We start from the raw sequence: 27,320 nt of genomic DNA, 5'->3' as shown, positions 1-27,320 counted from the left end.
TACATTTTTTTTCATGTCTTCAGAAATAATACAGAAAGACTGTACAGCACTGACACTGTAAAATAGCCCTCACCTACCCAAAGCGGGGCAAGTCCATTTGACTTCACCTCAAACTCACGGTCGTCCTGCCGGAGACGTTCTGCGCGGCCGAGGGCCCGTCTGGCCTAGTTTGAGAGCTGCATATGTGACAGAGTCCGCGCCCGTGACGCGGCTGGTGCCGGCCATGTCAGCGCTGTGGGAAGGCACGCCCGCCCGCCGCGGCCGGGGCGAAGCTGCGGGGAAGCCACGGAGCAAAAGCGACGGAAGAGCGGAACTCGCCCATCTCTGAGCGGGGCGAAGAGCGTGGCGTTCATCCCTCCCCTTCCCAACCCCCCACCCCCCGCCCTCACGTACCATACGAGTGTACGCTAATATACACGTTCAACATCATAAAATAGCACATGAGAAAATAATATTTATGCATCTATATATTTAGAGTTGTTTTCAAGTAACATTCATAACACTTGGGAGCGCGCTGTTGGACGTCCGTTACTCCGACCAGAAATCTCTGTTGATTATGCAAGTCTAATACCACATTATACGGACATGTCTCTATAGGCAGACTGTTGAAGATGTCCGAGTCCAGACCCTGCTATACAGGTGTTCTAAGTCATTCCGGAACAGGTGGGAGGTGGGCATAGTGTCAGCTCGGCTAATAATTCCACATCTGTTTCAGATCACACTGCATTATTTGAAATAAAAGTGTACTTACATGGAATTAAATCAGCAGAAAATATTGGTTAGCATTTCTAAAGCTCTCTAGGTGTCCTATTTTTGGCTATATCCTTGCAAATTTACAACAGGGACAAGACACCATTTTACAGCGTGGACAAGGAAAAGTGGCCATTCTGCTTGACAATATTCTAGAGATGCAGTTTTAATACAATCAGAGAGAGTAGTGAAGGTGACCTCTGAGCATACATTTCACTCTGCATACCACCCAGGCTAAAGGGCTGTTTGCTCTGAAGCTGCAGAAACCTGAATTTCTCTCTCTCTCTTCAATTTTACCAAACTGAACCCTGTAGAAACCCACTGTTTGGGATTAGCGTGAACGTGAACATCATTCACATCACTGGATTTCTGACCTAGAAAATCCCGAATTACCTTTTTTAGGATTTCAGAGATCATTCCTGCCTGGCGGTGCCATTATTAAATTCTGACCCTGAGCTGCGCTGTCTGTGTGGATACTGAGATACCGAGGGACTCTTCGCTTTGGGTGCATCTTCCAAACAACCCCCCAGTTCATCACATAATATTTCACCACAAACACATATGGAATATTCACATCTGTCTTTATCTGTACACCTGTTGCCATCACAAGCACTTCAATACCCAAAGTGTACTGTTTATCTGAAGCGTATGAACAGTTCTGAATTGGCACTTAGCAATAAAACCAGGAACACTGCGTTTTTCTTATGTTCTGTTCCCTTTGTTAGCTTTCAGATGAATCTCTTGACATCCATTTCAGTACAAGACATTCTTCTGATGTTTCCATTCTACTGTCCTTGCCCTTTCCTTTGTGTGCACTGTACATGTTTTCAGGAACCGGGTGGGCTTGCCATCCCCACTGGTAGGGGGCGCTGTTTCCCTTAGTCCAGTGACAGCAGTGGCTGGAGGTTCTCCTCTTCACTCTTCACCTTCTCTGGTCGTTTCAGCACTCCGGGTTCCACCACCGACTGCGACCTGCAAGGATGAATAAAACATAAAACTCCCATCAGAGGATTCTGTTCAATATCCTCTTTTCTGGGGCAAATGCCAAGTAAAGAAAGCCGCACAGCGTAAAAACTAAAAGGCTGAGGAATTCAGCCTTTTAGTTCTGAGCAAATTTTTCTCAATCCAACATCCCAGGATCCCAAAGGTGTTTGCAAGGTGACTGTAAGAAAAAAATCACACACATATATAAGCACGCACACACACACACTCACACACATTCACATACCCAGGCACACAACCACATACGCACACAGAAACAAAGACCCTCATCAAATCCTACTCACTCTTTGACATCCTCATCAAATGAAATGTTTGCTGCTGGAGACGCAGAGGTTCATTTAATAAAAAAATGCCAAAGTGGGACAGTGTATTGACCTATTTTGATGCATTTCTCTATCAGGTATGTAAGCAGCTTTGGGAACGGGGGGGCTATCCGTCATCATGTGTGAGTCGGGGGCCTTCGGCTCCGAGAGCAGAGCAAACCCATTTTTTATTTTAAATGATACAACATAATGAGAGCAAGCAGTACTTGTTTTTACCTGTGGGAAAACAGACTGTATATGGATGTGAACAAAATACAAAGAAATGTGTGAAGCAAAAATTGATAGAGCAAAGTCACCATTTACAGTAAGTGGAAAATACTGTGAAATTTCAAGTGTAATCTGTTCATGTATCTCTGCCAGACTAAACTGAACATCGGCCATTATTATGAAGCCTTGGTTATGGTAAACTATGGTAAGCAGCAAATGCTTTGTGAATACATGGAAATACAGAATAGCTGCCTCCACTAACACCTCTGTCCCAGTACTATATAGGGAAGGGTCAGCTCTGGATTTCTTGACCCAGAATGATGGCAGAGAAGCCCCTCTATAAACACATTTGGCTGTTTCTGAATTGTGTGATGAATATATAAATATCAGCATGACCTCAAACAGCTACATGGAAGGACTGAGTGTTCCTTTTGCAGACTGAATATGATACAATCTTTACATTACGGATGGCTTGTGATCTACATTTCTGCCAGCATAACGGGACTTGTCAGAAATATTAAATGTGGATTTTGCCACCATAGGTTTCATGCTGGCTGCCACTGTGAGGGGGAGAATATTAAGAATCGCTGAGAAACCAAAAGAGCATATTGAGTTTAAACAAACACAAAGTGTTTACTAAAACCTTTTCATTTAGATGGAGTGCAGATCAGCCATCTCCACATGCACAGTAGAGATGACTGAACCTTCCCCTGATTTCATAAGCCATCCAAAGGTTTCCATAATGTACACAATCTCCCCATATGAAGAGTAGCAGTTTAAAAGGCCTTAACTAGATCCCTGAGGTACAAGGAGCTTCATGGTGTGTCCCACATCTGGTCAGGTGGAATTTTGAGAAGCAGCTATATGAGAGGGTGGGGCATTCTGACCACAGGAAAAGGTCTGTCATTACTGTTCCTTCTCCAAAATGTAGAATTGCATTAGCATAGACAGGACCGGTGAGCCCAGTCTCCACGGCAAACAGGCACGTCATTCATACAGACAATACAGGCTAAGGGATAAGATTCATTCACCTTAAACCCCATCTCCTGGTGTCCTGCACGTTCTCTCTAAAGCCCATATTTGTTTTCGTTTGTAACTTTAGTCACCTGGATCAAATGAACAACTTTAATATTTTTCTATTTTTAGGTCTGAATGGAGAGCTATATCCAGTCCCGCAAAATCAGTTAGTGCCCACTGCTTGAAGCAAACCCGTCTTGCTCGTTCTGAAGCATTCAGCTGAAGAGTTAAAATATTCAAGCATGGGGATACAAAATACAAGCAGAAAGAAACCTCCACATGAACCCAGAATAATAATAATGTTAATAAAAATTACTGATCATAACTGCAGACCAACCACTGATCTGCTCAGATAAATTTCCGCTTTTATCTCCCCACATTAAAGCTATCCAGCCCGGTGAGTTTAATGAATATCTAGAAGATTATGATATATTTCTTTGTCTTATTTAAACAAGTTATTCTGAGGCACAGTGGTTGTTATGGGTTTCTCATCATATTTCTGAGCAATGTTGCCACTGATAGGGAGTCAAGGTGCTGCAACTGACCTCTTCATGGTTTTGGGGGACAGGTCCTTCTCCAGGTCCTTCACAGAGAGGGTGTAGGATTCGGGGGTGTACTCGGGCTCCTCGTCGTAGGCATGGTCCAGTAGCGTGCGTGCCCAGGTGCCCATATCATAGGGGGGCAACACCCCACCCAGTTCCGACGGCAGGATCTCAGGGTGAATGAGCTGGTGCAGGCTGTTTAGGTTGTTGCCATGCATGAAAATCTAGGGCAGATTCAAAACAACATAAAGAAAAATAAGGAAAAATACCCAACAATAGATACCCCATGTGTTTTTACATCAGATTCAAAACAATTTAAGGAAAAAACAAGACAAAATAATAAATCAGAAATATCTAACCAGAAATACTGAGTGTTGGTATTACACTATTGCAGCCAGTCTGCATCAGCTCTGTGTAATACTATTTTGGTGCCGTGTGATTTGTGTTTCTGGAGCGCATCCCATTTGTACCCCCAAGTAACGCTCCTCTCACCCGTTTTCTAGTCTTGTCCTTCAGAAAGGGTCGTATGACAGTGTAGAGAGCGTGGATGTACCAGGGCTGGTTGACAAAGTGGATCCCTCCAAATCTGGCTGGGAAGCTATCCTGTCGGGAAGAACGAAGGAAATGGAGTTTAGTATCTCCAATACACTCCGGGTTATGAAAGACCCATCAGTTCAATCCATCACCCCTCTTTGGTTGCCTTCTCAAAGTGAAATCACCGTTTCTTTTATTCTGTAATTTCCTTGCACAGACTGTACATTATGAACATTAAGAACAAGGAAGTCCAGAAGAATTTCCAGACAAATGAAATACATTTCGAGTTTGTTGCCTGTTACTGTATATGCATTTCAACCCTGGGCTTGAGGCTTGAGCTTCGCATCTCACCTGGCTGTAAGGGTGAGGTTATTGAGCCCACCTGGGAACAACAAGGACAAAAGAAAACCAAAAAAAGAAGAGCAGATGGAGAGACTGAGGGATGCCAGGAAAAGTCAACAGGGAACGAGACAGAATCTGAACAGAAAGCCTATTTAACCGATTGAGGTAACAGCACAAGGGGCTGTCCGAAAAGTCCCCTTTCAGATCTTAACTTAAAAGTGCCAAATAACAATTACTTCAGAATACTTAAATCAGTAAGTAAAGTGGTGTCTTGCTTAAGAACAGTAAAGAGTTGCATATTCACAGTTTGTAAAACATACTGAAAAACGAGGTATTGCTGAAAGAAAAAGTAAGACAGTGACCTGGAATAAAATTCAATTGTTGCATAATGTGGATGGTGAGAGAAAACGTCTTGATTTCGTACAGGCCAGCGTCACACCCATGACCTGCTAAATCACTGTTACATTCCACAGCCTCTGTCACCCATTTAACCAGTGAAAAATCCGGAATACCCTATAACGGATGTTGTGGGAGAGAACCCATGACCCTCTGGGCTGATATGCGGAGAATTGCCTGGCCCTGCCATTGCCACTGAATCTGCACACTGGCACAGAATTGTTAGATTGCTGAGGGTAACCTGTCTTCTGTCTCACATTGCACACATTGCAATAATGGGGTTTCCAACCTCTCTTTTTCGGCTGCAATCTAATTTAAATCTGTCAGGATCTTTAATCAATATTCATGGAATTCATCATCGCAGATTGCAGACACGGCTCTCGTTTCAGCCATGCTCCCCTCAGAGCCTCTTGCTGGGATCCTTATCGGCTGCCATGGCGATCCATGGCTCCACGCCCAGAAGGACACGCCTCAATTTACTCACCGTGGCAACATGCTCAAAAGTCTGCTGAGAAAAGGGAGATACTCTTAAATCTAAAAGTAATATGCTGTATCTTAACATGCAGTGCTGGTGGTTGAGATTTTCTTCTTATTCTTTATTTCTTTGAATTCTTTATATTCTTCCAAAGATTTCTTTATATTCTTCCAAAATTCTTCAGTGATATTCATGTTAAGTTTATAATCAATTTCACTGAATTCCTGAGCGTAAATCCACACTTCAGGTTGAGCAAAGGTATCATAACCTTGCCATAAATATGTTATCTGTTTTTAAGTTATTTAACTTTATTTGCATCTAAAATAAAAGTAAATTATAAGGGAACTTGCAGCCCTCAAAAATTGCAGTTATTGTATAAGCTGATAACAGAGGTTTGTTTAAACACATTTCACCACCTTTAGTCTCACACCTGTGGAAGAACGGGTTTTACATTATTAAATAGATCATTTAATGATTTAATAGATTAATAGATTTAATAGAACCATTAAATAGATTTTTCTCCATTCAACAGCTTTTGACGCAAGCTGAGATGCTTTAACCTTGCCCCCCTCATGCTGGACACATTGTCCAGGAGGGCCACACCACTGCCGCATGGTAGAGCTGGCGGTCTCTGGCACTGGTGGAGAAGCTATTACCTGGTGTTACTGTGGCAGTATGCAGCAGCTGGGGGATGCAGAAGTCTGGCTGGGGTATGCCAGTGCAGCATCTGTGACCAGCTGCACTGCCCAGGGGCTACAGTGCTGCCAGAGCCCTCTAACACCACTGGCACAAGATGCTGTAAGCCCTTCTCTGGCCTCTCCAGATGTGCAGCTCAACAATTTTGGGGTGCACTGAGACAACTGGTGTGCTGTCACAGAGAGGGCTTCAGGCTCTGACTGAATTAGCCATGGAACGGGAAGCAGAATCCTCACTGACTTAACTTCCTCCTTCATATCATTCATTACTGTGGTACTGATTCAAAGGCAAAAGTGTTGTGTAGCCTTAACAAGCAGGGTTCACAATCCAAAGGTTGCTGGTTCAATTCTGAGTCTGGGCATAGCAGTTGTACCCTCATGCAAGGTTGTTAACCCATTTTGCTTCAATAAACAGCCATCTGTATGAATGGAAGACATATGTATAGGTTGCTCTGACCGAGAGCTTCTGCTAAGTACATGCAATGAAGCTCTGAGTGTGAACAGATGGATGTCCATCAGAGGCATTCTGCAAGACAGCTTTCACTTCACAGATGATTTGAAAAGACTTATTTAATTAGTGAGGTTTTGTGTAATGAATGCATATAAATCATGACCTGTCTCTGACGCTGAGTGATGTCACCACCTCCTCCTCTCATCCCGACACTGGTCGATTTTTGAGCTGGCAAACTGTGACTGACTGACTAGGAAAAGGCCACACAACACTGGTCCTAGACACCTAAAGCAATGAACTTAACTCCCACAATCAGCCAGTGCCAGTGATTTCAAATGCTATCTCTGCAACTCAGGTATGCACTTAAAAAGGTATTTTTCTATCTTGCTTGAATTGCCTACCAAGCATACTGTTGTCCGGCAGCACTTATCTGACACATATTACAGGATGAGGTCTGTACTCTTGTGTGCAGACAGAAGAACCATCTGGAGGCACTTGGAATGCTCTTTATATTTTGTTCAGTTTCTGTCAAAGGTCATTGATGAAAGATCAGTGATCTCTGCAAACACAAATGGAGAGCCTTTTTTTTAAAACACAGCCAGAGGGAAATCTAGCACTCTGCTGCTGTTCCTCATGAATGAAGCGTCTCTGTCCTGTGTCCAAAACTCGACCCTCACTTGCACGCAACATTCATAGCGCACTGAACGAATGAAATGGGAGGGAATGCTCTCTGATTCCTCACGATATCTCAGCATACTTTATTGTTCAAGGTCCCTGAAAGTCCGTCGTTTAGTGCCATATTGTGGTTTGCTTTTATTGTACTTTTTATTGTACTGTGACGATTCAGTCTTCACTGTGGACACTTTTTATTCCTCCCTGCTTTTATTCATAGTTGTGATTGTATGTGCTGTGAGGGCCCTGTGCATTTTCATTTACAAACCTCATGATAAGCTTTTTGTCATCATGTTCACCTCTAAACAGTCAAAGGCATGAGAATGTGTGTCTAGCTGGTAGGGCATTGGATAATTGATAAACTGGTTAATTGATAAGCCCCCGCCCCCAGGTGTTAAAAGGTATGTTGTGACAAGAAGAAAGAGGAAGAAGCAAGGGTAGACTTGAGGAGTGTTTATGGTTTAAATCCTTATTTTAAATACCTACTCTTATTTGCTTGGAAATGATCTTACCTGTTTTAGTTTGTTTTATTTATACTAAATGAGGTGGGGTTTTTTATACCTCACATTCCCCACAAATGGATACAAATATTGACAGCTTGTTAATGAAATGATGTGGCTATGGTGAGGGGTGAGGTTATGACCAGTGTGGTTGATTATGGGTGATGCATGTGATTGCAGTTAGTGAGGGTGTAGCTGTGAATTGGTCAGGTTGGAGTAAATTATGGGTGTGGTCACAGTGAGTGAGTGTGGTTATGGTTAGTGGGTGTGATTCTGGTCACTGCTGGCTTCACTGCAGTCCAGGCCAGCACTGCTGATTTCACCTGAAGAAAACCACATCTGCCCTTCAGATCCCAAAGCAGCCAAACAATTACTCTAATTGGCCCAGGACCTAGATATGTCCACTGCAGGCTCTCTAGTTTAGCTGCCAGGCGCTTTGTCGCAAAACTGGAGACAGTCGACCTTAACATCCAGACGGGAGACATGAGCAGCCGGACAGAAAATGTCAGCTTGTTACTTGTACTGTACAGCATACAGGGCACTGTTAACAACGCAGCATCACCCAACGGCCTTGATTTCTCATGGTCCTCCTGTAATACTGTGGTCTATTTTCATGGTGACATTTTATGCTGCAGCTAAGGTTATTGATAACATAATCGTATACAAAATGATCAGCCCCTTGTGTCCATCAAAACTGAGCTTTAATTGCTTCAATGGAATTTTCACATTATGGTCCTCAAAAAAGCAATTTAAATTTGATTGTGATTAGTGAAGCAATTACAACAGTGCAATTAAATTTCTGCAGCAGAATAAGATTAAGAATGTTTCAAAGACAAGAAAACCAAATAAAATGTCAAAGAATTCTTTTGATTAAAGTGTTTTGAAAATAAGGCAAAATGAAAGAAATTATGTAGTTGTGATACAAGTTCCTGTTTAATATTTTATCTCAGCCAGTCTGGATGCCTTTCATTTTTTGCAATGTGGGCATTCCCATAATGACATGCACTTCAAAATGATCAAGGCTCATACTACATATAAAAATGAGTTCAGCCATTTCCTCTCCATCAGTATTTTACTGTGCTATCACAAATCTAGCTGGATCAACAGCTAAGAATTCACAGAAGAAAAGCTCTTCCGCAAAAAAATGTACATTGAAACAACACGCTTAGAAATGCCACACTTACCGAAGAGGGTCACTCGCCTTCTAAAAAGACTCACTTCCAACATACCATCAATCTTTATTTTAAAGGAAAATTAAGCTTAACATTTCTGTTGTCATGAAGGCAAATTACTGCTCAGTATATAAACACACCATCACACTATCAACACCTTACATGACAGCAAAATGATCAGCTGCTGATTCTTAAAATGTGCTTTTTTTTTGTGCTTTTGTATGAAACGGTACAACTGTCACATCATGCAACGTATATCAGCCTGTAAAAAACACTGAAATTCCGCAACCCCGGTCACAATCATGAGTGACATACTCAACAATAATTTGTATACATTCTTCCCTTTTAATGTTTTTGCTTACCATGAGTAATGCTTAATAAAAATCTTAGTTGTTTTTTTTACGGTTGCATTTTGTAAATGCAACCGTATTTTGGAAATAACAATAGTGTGCAATATAAATGAGGAATGATGTGTTCTGGTTTAAAAAAACAAACTGTGAATCCATTCACGATTCAGAGAAAATGTAGTGTAAATAATTGAAATCTGCTGAGTGTAAATTTTCCATGAGTGTGGTGTTCCAGAAATGCATGGGTTGTGAAATTGTTTAAAGTTGAATTAAGGGGGATAGCATATTTGGTGGCGGGAGACATTGGTGTACAGAGCTCCAGCACGGCGCAGCACCGAATATAGGACACGGAGTCTCCATTATGAGAAACAACTTTTCAAAGATGGTCCAGCTGCAGAGAGAAATGATCTCATTTCAGTTTTCTGGAAATAATGTCGCCCTCTTCCTCCATACAAAGCTAGCAGAGAGGCTCTGTGTGATGTGCTTATCACCATATCCTGCATATTTCTCACTTACAGCGGAACAGACAGCTTGCTCAGTTAGTGAAGGAAAAATGCCTCGCCAAATATGCTCTCAAAATGAGTGAAGGAGAGCACGATTTATCGCACAAATTAGGACGCAGCCCATGCTGGCAGAAGTCAGCCACAGTGGGTTAGGTGCACACTGTATGATTTTAGCCACAGTTAAACCATGATGATGGTTACTGTGAGCTTCCTGCAGTTCTTGTATAAATTCAGCATGTGCATACTGAATTCTTCATCTTAGCTATCATAGTGTTGTTTAGATCACTGGTACACAGATGCTATGTAGTTTCACAGACCTTTATACTATGTGGCTTGACTGCCATTGCATGCTGAGACTGAGGCACTAAGATCATTTTAAGAGTGAATCTGTGCAATGATTGTGTAGTATTAATGAAGAGGCAAGCCCAGTATTTCAAAAAAACTGTTCCTCACAAGAGGACACACAGACAAACCCAGATGAGCTCCAAGGCAAAACCACAAGGTGAAACAATAGATAGATGGGCAGTTTACGGAGCTTTTACCACGATATTTACCTGATCCACCTGCTGGGACCGAACTACCACAAAAAAAAAAAAAAAAATCAATGAAATCATGAAAAGTGAAATGAATTCGATGGCTTGGTAGCAGCTGTTAGCAAGTTTATGTGTCTTGTTGCTAATGATCTGTTGGTTAAACCCTCTCAGTTTGCTGGTAAGGATGCTAGCTAACTTATGCATGGTAGGCTAGTAATCTTAGCCACATCATGAGGTGGTGACACACTGTCCAGGTCTTGTGTAGCATGTCATCCAAACCCATAGCAGATAGTGCATTAGGTACGCGCACTGTGTTTCTCTCATACAGTGTACTAGACATGCATTAGATATGCAACACAGTTGGTTGCTGGTACTTAAAAACATTCCACAGTTTGCGGTGCAGTCCAGGAGAGAACTGTGATTATTTTCTCTTTTAAAAAATTTGCCTGTCATTTATGTCCCAGTTGATTTCCCAAGTTAATGTGTGAATATTGACAACCCCAAACTTAACACAAACAATTAGCACATATTGGACAATGCTCAGGCAAAACCCAGGCAAATGTTTACGAATTCTCTAATCCTTATTGGTCAGAGTATTCTATGTGAAATTTGCATGCAGTACAAAGGCACACTGTGTAAAAATAGATAATACACAAAGCTAAGAAAATAACCATTGTGTTTGTCTGGAGAAACTCTGCTTACTTTTTTTAAATTATTTATTTGTCATTAGAAATACTTAGAGAGAGAGCCACTTTTTCTAAAAAAAAATTGTCTGATTTGTTGTCGATTTCAGCAGGAGAAAAGGCAACTCCAGCAGACACGTCTCGATGACTCACGTGGGCTCATTGAGCTGATGCTCGTTTTCAGGAAGATTTCGTTACAGACAGCTGAGCGACGTGCAACTCGAGGGATTGGGAAAACAGACACAGACAAAGAGGCTGACAGACACAGACAAAGATCACAGCCCCTGAATCAATAGAACCCAGAACCCGGGGCTCGGGGGCAGGGCCAGCCCAAACCGTGAAGGATTTCAGGAGAAACATGAATGAAACGCTGAAAATACCAGATTAATCCTGCAGCATTTAAAGAGAGATCCGCAGTCATTGAGAGGTAGATGTCCGAGGCCTAACACTGAATATTTTATATGGGCAACTCATTTCTTTTCACTTGTGATAACTCTGTTTGCTTATTGAAGGACACACACACCAAACGGGTTGCTCCATGAGTTTCTAATATAGTGAATATGGTTTCTTATATACTTTCTAATGTAGTGAAACCTCCTTATATGTCAAGTCAGTTACTTGTTTTCACCATAACAGTGTTGCAGAATATGCCCACTGGCATGACTGTAATCAGTTTGTGCTCTTTGTGCAACATATCAAATCTTATATGTAAAACATTTTGTCTTAGTGAGTTCAGACTATAGGTCCCTGCAAACACTTCCTCTGCCCTAACTGTAACTCAGGTTCTCCCATTATGATTTAAATAAAGGCCATGAAATTCAACTTGTAAGTGCCCCACGCTACTGCAAGCACATACTTCCTGCAGGCGCATGTGTAGGCATGTCTGAGCTTAGCTTGGAGATTTGATGATACCAGCTCATGGCAGTATCATGGCGGTAGTGAGAATTCAGTGTATTAGCTGCCTAGAGGTGCATTACTAAGTTGTGACATTACTAAGGGCAGTCAAATCCCCCCCTTTACAATTCCTCATGCTAATTCTTGGTTGGATGCCAATTTCTCCAATTTATAGAGGAAGCAGGGTTTGAGACAGCAGCAAGAAAGATCCTCAGCAGAACAGAAGGAAATGACTCTCTTCCTGATCTCCCTAAACTGCTATAAGGCAGAAAGGGACAGGAAGGCATCTGTACTTTAGATGGCTATATTAACATTACTGATCTCTTATCCTTTTATGTGTACAATGTATTGGGGTTTTTATCCTGATATTGGTGCTGCAGATACAACTTAAAACAGTTCATTTAAAATTGCAAACAGAAATGATAAAAAAAACTACATAAAGTAAAAATAAACTCATATTCAGTGTGTGTTTTTGTTTTGTCTTCTGAGTTTAAAATAAAAAGACGCAGTAAAAGAATCTTTAAGGCTGATGTGAAGTTTTATCCCCTTTTCAAGCAAGCTGACACAAAATGTCAGCTTACTGCGCTGGGGCAAAGCTCCACAGCCCAAAGGTCCCTCCTCCTCTCCTGAGCAGATGGGACTTCACCCCGGTCCTCTGCCAACACTACGCGCATTTCCGCCTCACGTCACCTTCAGTCCTCTGATGTGTCCTCTGGGAAATGCACACTGCATCCTTGGTTTATTGCAGTGTTGTGCAATGTACAACGAGCCATACAGAGTGCTCTTTCTTTCTGAGGGCTGTATTGTAATGTGCCGCCCAACCTCTCCAGACAACTGAAACACCTTTTTCAGTAAGCCTAATGTTCACTCAGTCAGAGAACAAGTTCTACTTAACCTAGCATTGAACGCGTGTTGGCTTGCCACCAGCAGGCATAATGATTGTCATTATCAGCCAGGACTTATTGGGTAGCCATTGTCACCCATCCGCCACCCACTTAGAGGGTCTGCCCTCAAAAGGCTGCAAGGATCACAGAGTCTGGAAAGAGGAGAGTAATTGGCAGACCCTGGAAAATTAGCGAGCGTGTGTCACCCTACAGTATGCATCGCAACTCGCTTGGATATAAATGGAGTGGACACCGTTACGGCTCACAGAGAAGATGCTGTTGTCCAATGGTGCATGCAGCTGTAGATGAGAACAGTCAATGACACCGGAGACTCCGGGGAATCCTCATGCATTAAGGAAAGCTTCCTTTGTTCTCTGCTGACTTGCAAGTGTTAATGGGAAATGAATGAACCTGCCGGAACGTCAGACTGGGTGGAAGTAACTCCTTGAGCAGCAAAGGCGGCCACTTGTGAGACTCACATCAGTGACGGCAGCCTACACCAGAATGAAAAGGAGTTCTTTAACCAGCCATGCACTGGGATACTGTGAAAGACTTGTGGTGCTTTGTTAACAGTGCTTAAACTGTGTTCTGCGCAATATTGTCTACAGTGTGTTGTTGTATATATATCCAACTGTCATGCAAAACATTCCTGTGGGATTCCTATTCTATCAATCTGTCTGTATATGCTGATATTATATGGTTGTGCTGTGAATATTTTTGCATTCCGCCTCACCCTACTGCTACGAGGGTGTTCTGGTCAGCTTAAGTATTCAGCATTAGGCTCAGCATTTTCTTGCTTGAATTTAGTCATCTTGGCGCTCATAGTGCCAAGTCATTTAGGGGACGCCTCGCTCCACCCTCCAAGTCAAGTGCGGCCCATTTGTCATCATCAAAATTGTCATACGGGGGCGGTTGCAGATATTAATTGTAGAGCCAGGCGAAATTACCAACAAGCTTGCATTTGTACAGTCTACCACCTACCTCTAGGTCAAATTTCAGGGTCAAAATCTTGTATTATGACTAGCAATGACAATTTAAGTATAGTCATTCTTACTGAAAAAGAGACAATGTGAGAAATGGGTTAACCTTTCGTATCATTAATGTTTTGAGTGACAGCTTCTTTTAATGGATTAAAGGTACAAAAATTTCAATGCCACCACATCTATTAAATCCCAGTAATATGATTTTACAGGATAGGCAAATTATTAGATACACTGTTGTGTTTCACTCACCATGTAACAATACAGTGTAAAAAATTCAGCATGAAATAAACACGCATGTATTCTGTCTCTCTGATTAAATCACACACGTTCTCTCTCAGGTCTCTAACAGACACACAGACGGACATATATACTCTCTCTCTCTCTCTCTCTCTCTCTCTCTCTCTCTCTCTCTCTCTCTTTCTTTCTCTCACACACACACACATACATTCACACACATACACAGACATACACAAACACATAGTTCCTGTTCTGTGGTTGAGTGACAGGAGGGTGTTTCTCTTGGATCACACAGACCATCTGCAAAAAGCATAGCATGGCAGTTGGACAGGTTGCCAGGGAAACTCAGTGCGGGGTGGGATGGAATAGGGAATATGGGCTGGCTGTGATTGGCTGCTGAGCGTGGGGTCTTGCTCAAGATGAAGTAAGACAAAAGGCATGTCCAGGACAATGAGAAGAAAACAGTGGCCTAAAATGGCAAAGTACTGCCCGAGGGCTTCACTGCTTTATACTGTACTTTCTCCATGTGCAGAGGATTACACACAAATTTAGTTGGAATTGACCAAAAACAAATTTGTTATTCTGATTTCCTTTGCATATGTATGCTCCATATATAGTTCTGTGGTGGACTGTTTTCAGTTACATTTTAACCTCTTTATATGCAAGTACTAATTGCTGAGAAAATGCTACTATCTGACTAAAATACTGCTGCTACAGAAGACAGTATACTATTGCTGCCGTTTGTGTGGTTTTTGCAGTGCACATTGTTTCTTATCTAATGTGATCAGTGTTATGAGGCAAACCATAAAAATACTCACTGTATTGGGAATGAAGGCAAGTCTTCCTGAAATTTGCCTTTAAATGAAGCAATCAAAGCTTTTTATCAAACACAAATGCTCATCATTTTTTTTCTGTTACTAACTCTCAGATTACGTAAAAACACCGCAATTCATGAGAGCAAATATACTGAATTTATCAGTGCTCTGTGGTCTTTTTCATTGTGTAGAAATTGAGTGAATTTCAAGGCTTGCGATTTCAGCAAGTCACCCACCTCTAAAAAGGTCTGTAGGAATCCTCACTAGTTTGGTGTTATGTTCATTTAAATATAATTACATTGCAACTACATACAAACCATCTACTGATAGATACAATTCTCAACATAATTCCAGTTGTCTTCCATTGTTCAGAGATTTGTCTGCTGTAAAAAGAAAAAAAAGAATCCACAGGGTTTTGTGCTTCTCTATTCACTAATTAAAATGTCTGACCAGAATTGCTTCATCAACTGCAAGAGAAAGACAGGGCTCTTTAGGTCTACAGAATACAGTAATACCCTGTGTTACATACAAGTACTTGTTACATCTCATAAAACATATCAACTTTGAATTTTTATATGAGTTCCATATGCCTTGAAAATTAAATCAACTCCTCACAGCAGTTTAAAAATTAAGCAGAAACTTCACATGCACATAACAAAGAGGAAGGCTGTGGACGGCACCACCTGGAATTAGCATGCTGCTATAGGTCATACAGATGCACATACTGATGATTCACTCCACCACAGTGCAGGATGGAGTAGTGGACACCAGAAGTCTTGCTTGGATGGCTCATAAGGTCAGACTTAATGGAAGCTACGCCTGGGTGATTCAGAGGTCTGAACTTATTTCCATCGCTGTGGCATGAAGCAGCTTGTCAGAGAGGAAAAGGAAAGAATGCCAGTCTGGTGCAAGGCCATTAGGCCAGCTTCTATCTGTCTCTTTAATGAGGTGATTGCCATGCAGGAAGTGGCAAGGGACATTATTTCTAATCTAGTCTCTGGTACATGTTGGGACTGAATCATTGAAGTTCTGGTGTCATTACCGACCACAGAGGACAAAATAAGCATTAGTACTTTTGCAAAAGCACTGCCACCAAGCTGACTTTTTCATCTCATTTTGCTATTCTCAAACTTATCTCCAAATGCAATAAATGCTCATATCAAGGAACCATAAAACATGCTAACACACAATGTCCCCATGTGATTTCTAAGTTGCAATGGAGGGCTACAACCTCATGGACCTCATCACATCAAGAGGATTTTGGTGATGCCCCTCTGTCATTTCCCACGTGTCTGAAAACAGACTGTAAACCCACAGTGTCATGGGTTTGAATCCCCTGTGGGACATTTCTGTTGTTCTCTTGACAGAAAAGATTTCCCTCAGAAACTCCTGCTAATTAATGGGACCAAAGGTTCTACCTGCCTAACTGGAATCATTTGGTCTGATTTGTGAAATGATCAGGAAGACATATTCATTAAGGGAATCATGAGTTTTCATTGCAAAATACAACCAACCAGATAAAATCATGTGATCTGTAAACATAATTAACTCTAACAGCATGACCACTTATTTTCAGATTAATCAGTGTCTGGAATGATTATGCATTTGGTTATCCCACTCATTCTTTCATATTCAATCCAAATTCCCAGACTGGACACATTGTGTGCAATTATTGAAATCTGAATATTAAATATGTCCAGATAAAGGAGAAGCAATAAACCAAATTATGACTGAAAATTCAATTCATACTACATACATAAAAAGATGCATTCAATAGTTCTACTTACCTCCCACCAAACATATTCATAGTCAGCTAAAGACTACTAATTTGTTTGTTAAATGAAAGGGAAAGAAACATAACCCAGCAAAATATATACTCATGTGCTACTCAATAGGCTTTGTCTCTCATCTGAGTTTCTGCTGTGGGTCAGACTGATGTATTTCAATTCGAAGCTGTAGCTCTGAAATTAGTTAGCAGAGACAACTCCCTGTTCCGTGTTTTCATTCAAAGAGAATTTTCAAAAGATGGGAAAAACCAGACTCCCACAGAGACTCCTGGCTCTACCTCTCCACACCTGCGCAAGGTGCGCTCTGGACGTTTTGATATGCAAATGAGCGGTAAAAGCTAATCAGACTTGGGGCAGAATAATCTTATTAGATCTGTTAATGATCGCACTACACACAGAGCAGGAGATTAGCTGTGGAATTATGTAATATACTGTGTCATTATTTACAAGCGGATTTCGACGGTGGGAGGGAACAAGGCTGCTAAATCAAGGTTATAATGGTACCTCAATTGATTCTGAAAGAACTCACACAAGATGTTAAACATATTGTATGCAATTTAGAAACACGCAAAGGTGATAAGAAGAAGAAGAGAAGAGGAAGCAGTTGAGCAGCTAAGCAGTGAATAAAAAAATGATATTCGTGTTACCTGAAGGCCTTCTATGGCCAATCGCAGCATGCTTGGGGTTAGTTTGGAAGCTTGCTTAAAGGTGAAGTTGCTCCAGTCGATAATCAACACAAATCCATTCACCTGCAGCTCGGGGTCCTCAATCATGGCCTCCAGAGACAACAGGATGGCTCGTAGTATATCCACAAACGTGTACCTGGAAGTAAGCAACGGCGGAACTGTTGAAACTGGAGTAAGCCGTCGAAACCACTCTAAGGAAGAGAGGGAGCTTAACAGCAGAGTGCAGTCGAGAGCACACTTTAATGGCTCATTACTGTACATGTTAACGCATCAGAAGCGACAGTTATAAACTGATGGAAGTCTTATCATTACAGACTTTCTGCTCTACAGCTGTAGGTCAGCATGAAAACTAGTTTATATTAATATGAGTACACCTTGACTAAGCATAGGGTGAATTCTCAGAACCCTGAGGAGTCTCAGAACGCAAATGTGGATGGTCATCTCAGATATTAATTTTTAATTTAATGAATTTCACCCTTCTCTTTAGGTAAAATACGGGTATCACTCAATTCATAAAGCTCTGTTTATTAGGTGCACAATGTAATACACCAAAATAGCTCGGAAAACTGCAACTTGGTATGACACATAATCCATGAAAAAATAGCGACGACACGTGTGCACTCCCCCCAGAGTCTGAGACCGTTCACGTGCTGTCATTGTGCGTTTGGGAAAGAAGGCCTCCTCTTTAAATGAACGACCCCTTGTAATGGCTTTTCAGTCTATTTCCATGGGGCACTTGTCCAAGACAACGGAATGCGGATATCTCTTTTAAAAGATCACGGCAACCATGGAGTTCACGGACGCTTAGCTGAAGAGAGAGCCTTAAAAACACTTTCTGTGAACTTTCTTCCAGTGAACAGTTTCCTATTACTCCAGCTAATGGCCTACTGATCAGAGCTATACGTCTGTTCAGGCTGGGAAGAACTCGGAGACACGCCTGTTCGGTCTCATAGATTAAACTGGGAGTTCATGTAAGAGAGCTTGCAGCAGCAGCCGCTCAGCGTTTGTGTAATGAAAGAGTATTGCACATTGTCAAGCCTGTCTGAAATGTACTTGCAGTGTCCATATACACTCCGAAAGGTTTAACGTTTAGAGCTAATTTTGTTAAATCCTAAATACGGAATAGTGTAACAGATACGTAAGAAAGCACGCAGATACTGTATCTCACAAATTTCAGCGAGATAGCAGACATATGTGGTTCTGAAAGAACAGCTCCGTGATGACCAATTGTTACACTCGGGTGGAAAACAAAATTGTGCATTACCTGCTCTGATCCCAGTTAGCAGCAAACAGAACCAGAATTTTCCTGCCATATCGATCCAAGTTGGACAGCACCCCCGGAAATCCATCTTTAAGAGCCTGCTTGATGCCCGGGTCAGTTGCTTTCAAGTTCTTGAACATATCCAGATTTTGCTGGCGGTATTCGAAATACTGAGCAAGTAGTCGGAACGCCTCGAAGTGGTTAAATTTCCGCGCTCTGAGGAATCGCAGGATGAAAGCGTCGTCTGTCCTGAGAAAGCCAATGTCTGGACGCGTGATGATCATGTCCCTTACCTCCTGAATATCTTGATGCAAAGTATCTGGGTTTTCTTTCAACTCCACCTTGGCTTTCTCCAGCGTTTCTGGGGACAAGCCCGCTTGCAAATGAGTCATGTTTTTCTGTTTCACCGCTCTTGCCACAAGCCGCAAAATTGGGTAGACGATTTCAGTCGATAGGAAGGATTCCCAGCAATAAATGCGTCACGTTTTGAAAACCTTGTTCAGTACATAGGTTTAAGAAGAACAAGACTTGGCTTTAGCAGTCGTCCCAAGCATTGTACACTTTTATTTACTAAACATTTCGTAGAAAGCACCATGAGCACGTTGACGGTATTTTGACCGGTATTTTAGTTTTTCATTAAATTGTCTGAATATGCCTAACCCCTCTGTTCAGTTCTGTTGCCTGTAGCTGCGATTGCCAGAATGCGGTATAGGTGGATGTTTCACAATTGCATTTATCCTGCCGTTTGGTGGTCACCGCACTGATTTAACGCAATTATATCAGAGCCGTTTATTCACCCATCCCCACCCCAAAGACCCAAAGACCACAATTACCATAAAAGCATCAAACTACCTACTATCAAGCAGCCAGGCGCTGCGGCACCCTGCAGCAACTCTTGTCATAACTCTGCCTTCAGATCACATCTCATTTCAAAGCGCAACTATAGCTAGCAGATTCCCTCGGATTACAGGGCAAGAATCACGGGGACGGTTTCCGCCGACACCCTCATTCGCTCTTGGTAGACAATTCCCATCCTTTTTGTTTGTTTGTTGGTAATTTTAGGTTTTTATTGTTTCGGCTCCAAGTGTCCCGGATCAGAACGCCTTATTCCTCGCTGCTGTGCTGTATGGTTTACGTCAGTGCTGCCGCTTTGTTGCTGGTGAAAGTGACGGAAAACCATTGCTCCGGAGGTACAGTCAGTCCGTCATAGCATGGCGGAGGAGGGGGAAGCGTTCTCTATTCATCACGTCCTGACACCTGCTTGGTGACTGCAACCAGTCAGAGATCCTCCCAAATTTTACACGCCAGTGGCTGCTCAACCCTGCATCCGCAAATCGATACAATCTTTACAATTTCGGAAACACATTAAGGGATTATTAAAGTCTAAACTGATAATTTAGATTATCCCTATTTTGATTTGTGCTCCGAAACGAGACAAAAAAACATGAATAGGTTAACCGTCTATCTCGTCATATATTAATGATGTAATCTTCATTTTACACCTACGAGGACTCCAGGAAATACGATTCTCTCTGTGTGTTATAGTTAATTATCCTAGGTATTCCTGTGAAATACCACGGGTTTCTCGCAGCCTACAGCAATGAAATATTGAAAATCGCATAAACATTCGCGTAACAGTCGCAGCTCTACAAACGCCTTTTTAAACTAATTACAAAATTTGATGTTGATTTTTTTTCATTCACGTATGAAACACAGGTAGCGTTAATCTGGTAATTCAACATACAAAAACCTGAACATAGCCTATGAGTATACAACATTTGCCATTCAGGCATCTATTTTGTATTCGACAGTATCCCATTTAAGACAATTATTCAGAAATAACTAGAGAGATTATGACATTAATCTTCGGTTCATATCGTTCTTCAGAAACTGTTTGCCTTAGGCAGAACAATTCCATTTTTTCTCTGATACACATCCACAGTCTTGCCATGATAAAGTTTTTTTTTTACATCCTTGCATATGTAGTAAAATAAAAGTAGATTTGAAACACCAAAATACACAGTGGTTTTCAAAACACCTCTGGAACAGGGCTGAATAAGAATATTGGGCCGTTGAACCCCAAATTGAATTTTTTCCTTGTCAAAATAGGAAATGATGTACATATTTGTATGGATCTTCGTGTCAATGATTTAAAATCATACTGAAATGTAACTTTGAAGATTGTCTGGGATAAGGTTATCTGTGTTTAATAATTAATAAAATGGTGTAATGTACTGTAATGATTGATGAATATTCATTCCAGTGCTTCATCAGATGATTTGAAATGAGTGTATCCACCAAGAAAGACCTCTCCAAGTAACCTTTTAGCTTGTTCTCTTTGAAAACAAGGTATTCATTTAGGTTGAGAGAGAAAGAGGTACATGCATAAAAATGAGTTATCATAGAAAATGACATAGGTCTAATTAACACAATTTTATAGGAGTTAAAATGATGAAATACAATGTAAAAACTTCAAACTTATTTTTGGTGTGCAGTTTAAACATAATCTGGCTGAATGACATATACATGCAGGATAATTATCTTTATTCAAAAATAGCATGTTCTAAGACAGGTGCTACAGAAAACCTTTGACACAAAGCTTTCATACGTAGTATGTAACACATAATGAGAATTGCATAAATATTTATTAAACCAGCACATCCATTTAAGTCTGTCATAGTGTCAATATTCATGTTATGAGTGACATTAATGACTTACATGGTGAAGTCATACCTAATGAAAGTCTATGTCAGCAGGCATGCTTGCATATTTATGCAATGCTTATGAATGGTTTATATATTTATTGAGGAGCCTTCACAGAAAGTTGCCAAAGTATATATTAAACATTAAAGTTCCACAACAGCCCAGTTTTCCATAGTAAAGCAAATGTGACCATGGGCATATTTTAGCAGCTGCCAAAAGCAATGCGCATAACTCTATCGACATACACCCAAACTGATGATTTGATATTTTATACAGCACCTTGAGATTTCTTGGTTATTACTAACACAGTTTATCAGTTTTGAAAACTTGCTTGAAATTTCAGAACATGGAAATGGTGTATTTTGTTTCAACAGCCCACCCAAAGTAAGACCAAACTATGGTCCTCCTCTGACAAACTATGTGGGCAAACTTGAATCAGTTGTGTTGCATTTTACCCACCTGGAAAAACATAATCTGTTGCAGACAGGCTGGACTAAACTACTGCCAAGACATGGAGAAAACCTAAACACACACACACGCACATGCACACACACACGCACACAAACAAACACATTAGGGCACTGTCAAATGTGTCAACCACATTTCAAAGGAATACTGTTAATACCCCCCCCCCCCCCCCCCCACACACACACACACACACACACATGCACACACACTTTATTAAACCTTTGTGCCATGAGATTCTCAGCTAAATGAAACCTCTTTATATCACAGCCCAGTGGACCCAGTTTTATTGCACACCAGCTATTGTCAATGATGTGGCTCATCTGTAAATCTTTTTTGCCACAAAAACATGAAGCCGCTGTGGTCTAGCACCTTGTGTTTTTGGTCTGTCTGAGTGTAATGCAACCAAAAACAAAACACTTTATCACTTTTTTATTCCTGGGACAGATATTCCTGGGGTAGTCATGATATTGTAGAGGTGTTAGTAGACACAGAGCCCTAGAACACATTTCATCTATGCTATTTGACATTCATTCAGCTCTCCTCACTTACACATATGGTATATTGTTCCCCCAAGTTTCCCCAAGAGGCCTGCCGCACTCATGCAAAGAGCTTCTGTCCTTTACGCAGCCTCATGCATTGTGAATATTCTGCGCTTCAGTTTATGCATAAGGTCTACAGAGGGATCTGTGCTTGATATGCCTTTCAGTGGCTCAGATATGCATTACATTTCACTCTCTGGCGATCGGAGATTGTGGGTGGCCATGGAGTGGGTGTTGCAGGAGATAAGACTGTGGTCTGGACTCCAGCACGTGGAGACCAGGGCGTTTGTGAAGGGGGGGGGCGTTCAAGGCAGGAGAAGCCAGCTGAACAGTGAGAGGAATAACATAAAGGCCTCCTGGGGTGGGGGGGTGCAGAGCCGATAATTACACTCTGTTCTTTATGGTATGGGGGAGTCAGATGAATGCCCTGCCTTGCATAAGAAATGAGCTTTGTTACAGAAAGGCAGCAGCTGTCAAGTTAAAAGCGTATTTTGCTGTTTTGGCTTTCTGAAGCTTGCCTCTCTCTCATTGCATCTGAGAGAGTGAGAACACTTCAGCGTGGCCATTGAGCTTGAGAAGGGCAGTTGCTAGTTTATTAAAAGCAATGGCATGGTCAACTTAAAAGAGACAGTGGTGTGTTGTATAACAGAAGTGGGCTGTGCCTTACTGTTACATTGCAAGGGTGTTTGACTTTGTGAATGAAACGACTGTGCACACAAGGTTGAAATCACCCTTTGACCCTGGGGGTCCTACAGAAAATAACATTGCAGAATTATCTGGCAGGTTATTCTCTCTTGGTTGTTGATCAAGTAAACAAAACCCATGCCAAATGTTATCATTTATGAAACACAATGTGCCCATTAGAAAGTCTAACAGGAATGCAATAATGAATAAATGTACTATTAACTTCGCAAGGCAACTAAGATTTCACATGTACAAGTCAAAGCAGACTGAGGCCCAGTGACCTTTAACATACCACAAGACAAAACCATAGAGGCAAGAAAATGAGACATAGTAAGATTTGAATCCTGGAGGATTGCTTTTGGAAATGGAAATAAAACAATATGCTGATCTAGATCATAAGTTAGCAAAAGTAACTATGTATATCTACAGTATGCATAATTCATTCAGCTCATAGCTGTTGTCATCTGCTCCTCAGAGCACAAAGCCATGCAGATGGGACTGGAGGTCAGCTTGATGGTTTATGCTACTTACTGTATTCTTTCCATACAACAGATGCACTTTTGTACCCTTACTTAAGTCACTCTGGATAAGTGATGTCTGATAAAAGACAAAATGTAAATGTGATGATAAACATATGAAATGTGTGCTAGTGTTTTTTTTATTTCTTGGGGGGGAAAAAAAAGCATCCAACACTTACTGAATGTGCAGGAAACAGCTCTTAATAGGACTCCACATCTGACCGTTGGTGCAAGTGATCTTCAGTGTTCAGACATGCAAAATCACTCATGTGAAATGGTTTCTTGTGTGTAAATGAGTACCCCTGCAGAACGCACAGGAAATTCCCCTGATGGTTAGAGGACACTGCAGCAGTCCTGAGTGGGTTTGGAGAGAGGCCTGGGTGATAATGAGTTATTTCGCAGGATGCTAATGTGCCCTTCCTCATCACCGCGGTGTTCATCATAATGGTTGTTATACACATGAGAGAACAAAGGCACAGAGCCGGCGGTGTAGTATTGACTGTGAGGCTTTCAGCACCTTCTGGACATGGTCAGCACCAGAGGCAGACAGTGGCTGTATTGTCACATTGTCTTTATTGTTAATACGTTTTGAGTTGTTTGCTTAAATTGTTTTAAGTACATATAACAGGTTATTTGTAATGTAGTGAAACAGCACACCTATTTTGTTTTCCTTTTCATACAGCACAATGGCCTATCTACACTGAACAGACGGGAGAAAGAGAGAGAGAGGCAGAAACAATGTGTTGATTTGTGCTGAAATTTGACATGTACACTCACAGAGGAAACTTTCTTACGTGCTCAGGATATAAATACAAATTAATAAGTATGTCAAAAACACAAAATAATGAGATGTACAGTATTCTCTCATTCTATTGCATTGTCTTTTTAATAATTATGGACATTTAATATTTATTAACACATTTACATTGGGAACTATGAAATGATTTTTGGGAGGACACAAAGGAGGAAACATTATTAGAAATAATGTCTGAAAGGCATAAGGTGTGTTATCTACATGAAGTCATTATAGAGCCTGAGGCATTGAGGCATTAGCTGCTCCTTGTGTGTGTGTGTGTGTGTGTGCATGTGTGTGGGTGTATGCACGTGTGTGTGTGTGTGTGCATGTGTATGCACATGTGTGTGTGTGTGTGTGTGTGCATGTGTGTGTGGGTGTATGCACATGTGTGTGTGTGTGTGTGTGTGTGTGTGTGTGTGTGTGTGTGTGCGCATGTGTGAAAACCGCTGGTCTGCTGGAGTCTTCTGAAGGTACTGAAAGAAGCTCAATGCAGAGATGCCCCAGAGCTTATCTCAGCAGCCAGATGGCCCAAGTAGTCTTTTTCTGAGTTACGTCTTGGGTGGCAGTAAACATGGTGTCAATATGCATTTGTGCCGACCAACTAAACTGCTGTACTTGCAAAACCCGCTGTATGTAATCTTAATGACGTCTGACTTCTGTCAATTTAATTTTAATGCATGGAAAAAAACTATATTTCAACACCATCTGACAGCTTGCTGGAGAGACCATGGAGATGAGAGGCAGTGAACCACCAACAGTGCTGCTTACACTCAACCGGAGGGTGATTCAAATGGCGCTTAATGGACTTGCGTGGTTCATCGGAAGCCTTGCTCAAAGGCTCCACTAATGCGGTTTCTCTGCGTGTGTGCTTACGTTCGGTTGGAGCAATATGCTTCAGCCCCTACGTAACTTGTGATAAATTACAGACCATATGGCGCACGGGTCCGTGGCTGCGTGGAGCGGCTGACTCTCTCTTTCCTGACATCTGCCCAGACGTGTTTGGTGTAATTTGTATAGACAAGTTCAATTAATGGTGCAAGGGATGAAGAGATGCAGCCACTGATGGGCTTGTGTCTCAAAACCGCTTAATTGGTCATCAGGAATGTTTGGTATTGATACACTTGATGATACAGAAGGGAAGGCTGGAGTTGGTTGTCCTGATTATGAGACTATAGGAAACTGTCATGCGATGCTTACTCTGAAATATACTGTATGTGTTGCTGTCAGATCTTATTGTTCAACAGAAATGCAATCAAAATAAATGAGTCATTTTTTTCCCATTCATAATAAAAAATGACACTCAATTATCTTTCACATATTATATGTCAGGAGTGGTTTTGTTTGAGTCTCTTTGAGCTATCTGTTTTTTTTCTTCAGTGGAGCCAACTCATAGCAATCTTTTGGTACAAAAATAAACCCAGGGGTCCAAGAAGAATAACTGAGAGACAAATTATTTTTAAAAGTTGGTGCAGGTTGCCACAGTCATTGACAATTCACTCCATTGCTGGTTTTTGTTTCTATACTTTCATATGTCTACTTTGTCAGCAAAGAAAAGATATGCAACTGTAAAAGATAGAGGCACTGCACCAGCATAATTCATACTCCTCCAGTAATATTGAAATAGAAACACAGCAGAAGACTGTGGCATACAATAGTTATTGTCAGGATTCGTTACAGGTTACAAGTTAGATTTGGTTACATGTCTTGTTTTTAACTTTAACTGGCTTCACATGGTGTGCACTTTAAGAATGCCAGCATGAATTATGTTTCTGTTACCATAGAGGATGTGTCTGTATCTGTATAGTCACAAGGTTGAGCTGCAGAACAACAAGAAAAAATAATGGAAATGATTGTGTGTAATTAATTACTCTGGTTAAGGGGGGAAGAAACACAACATATTTAATAGCTGTTCCCAGCTAGCCTTACGTGGGTATGTATGCATATAGGTATGCATTCATGTATGCATGCATTTTTGTGTGTATGCACAGATATACATATGTATACATACATATATGCATACATAGATGGATGGATGTGTGAATGTTTGATTTATTTGATTGTTTTTTTTTTCCCCAACACTGGCATCATCTGGAGCACATACTAACTACAATGTACACATATCACCAGATGGTGGCAATATTGCTTCACTTGAATCTGTCATGACATTTTTTTCTTGGTAGAGACTCACAATGCACCATATTCAGCTAAGCATTGCTCTGTGAACACAACCATTTAGAACCCTGATTGTATGAATATACATTTAAAGAGAACTATGTTGACTGTCAAACTGTGCTGTTGGAGTATTTTATCTCTGATGGTTACACTTCATGAATCAGATAATGTGAATATTTCACTCCAGATTTTACACAATTAGCTGAATGATTTTGAGTTGCCAATCAACCACAGGGCATGTTATTTGTCAATGCTGACTTGACTGCTATTGGATTTTGCTGTGTCAGCATTCAGGCCGCTGAAAATGCAGACGTTTCGTCTGGCTGCCAAGTGAATCTCACATGCAGCCTCTCAGCAGCTATGACAAAGGGGCAGATGCATACATGTGATGCATCCCTCTGCTCATATTCTCAGATGGAGCAAATGGGAGGGGCAAAAATAACAGTACTTTTTTATGCAATATAAAATGCAGCACTTTCATCATCTGTGAGGCTAAATGGCCTGAAATACTTTTTTGTTTGTAACTGTTTAGTATCAAATATTTTTCCATAATCTTATGATATTCACCCTGTTAGTGGTATTTGACTCGGGGATGTTAAATTAAACGCAGCATGGTGTGCAGATTAGGAGTGTATAAAGTGGCCGAATCTACAAACTACAAAATAGTTTGAAAGCTTAATGATTCTGAGTCTTCTGATGAGCCCAGGGCTGTTGTGAATGAAAATACACTTATGGTTACATTGATTATA

The 27,320-nt window shown here is 41.2% G+C and overlaps 1 protein-coding gene across 1 annotated transcript; it reads right to left on the bottom strand.

Annotated features, from left to right (window-relative positions):
- Window positions 1-1,174: 1,174 nt before the first annotated feature.
- clvs2 (clavesin 2) lies at window positions 1,175-19,949 on the bottom strand. The gene is made up of 5 exons (XM_036550294.1): window positions 18,695-19,949; window positions 17,392-17,566; window positions 4,334-4,444; window positions 3,845-4,065; window positions 1,175-1,722 (listed from the first exon to the last, which is right to left on the bottom strand). Exons 1-5 carry the CDS (start codon window positions 19,081-19,083, stop codon window positions 1,629-1,631), a joined length of 990 nt encoding a protein of 329 aa, XP_036406187.1. The 5' UTR covers window positions 19,084-19,949; the 3' UTR covers window positions 1,175-1,628.
- Between the last annotated feature and the right edge of the window lie 7,371 nt (window positions 19,950-27,320).

This window comes from Megalops cyprinoides, chromosome 17 (genome assembly GCF_013368585.1).
Source record: "Megalops cyprinoides isolate fMegCyp1 chromosome 17, fMegCyp1.pri, whole genome shotgun sequence".
Taxonomy (NCBI): domain Eukaryota; kingdom Metazoa; phylum Chordata; class Actinopteri; order Elopiformes; family Megalopidae; genus Megalops; species Megalops cyprinoides.
This window is presented reverse-complemented; position numbering and strand designations above follow the sequence as displayed.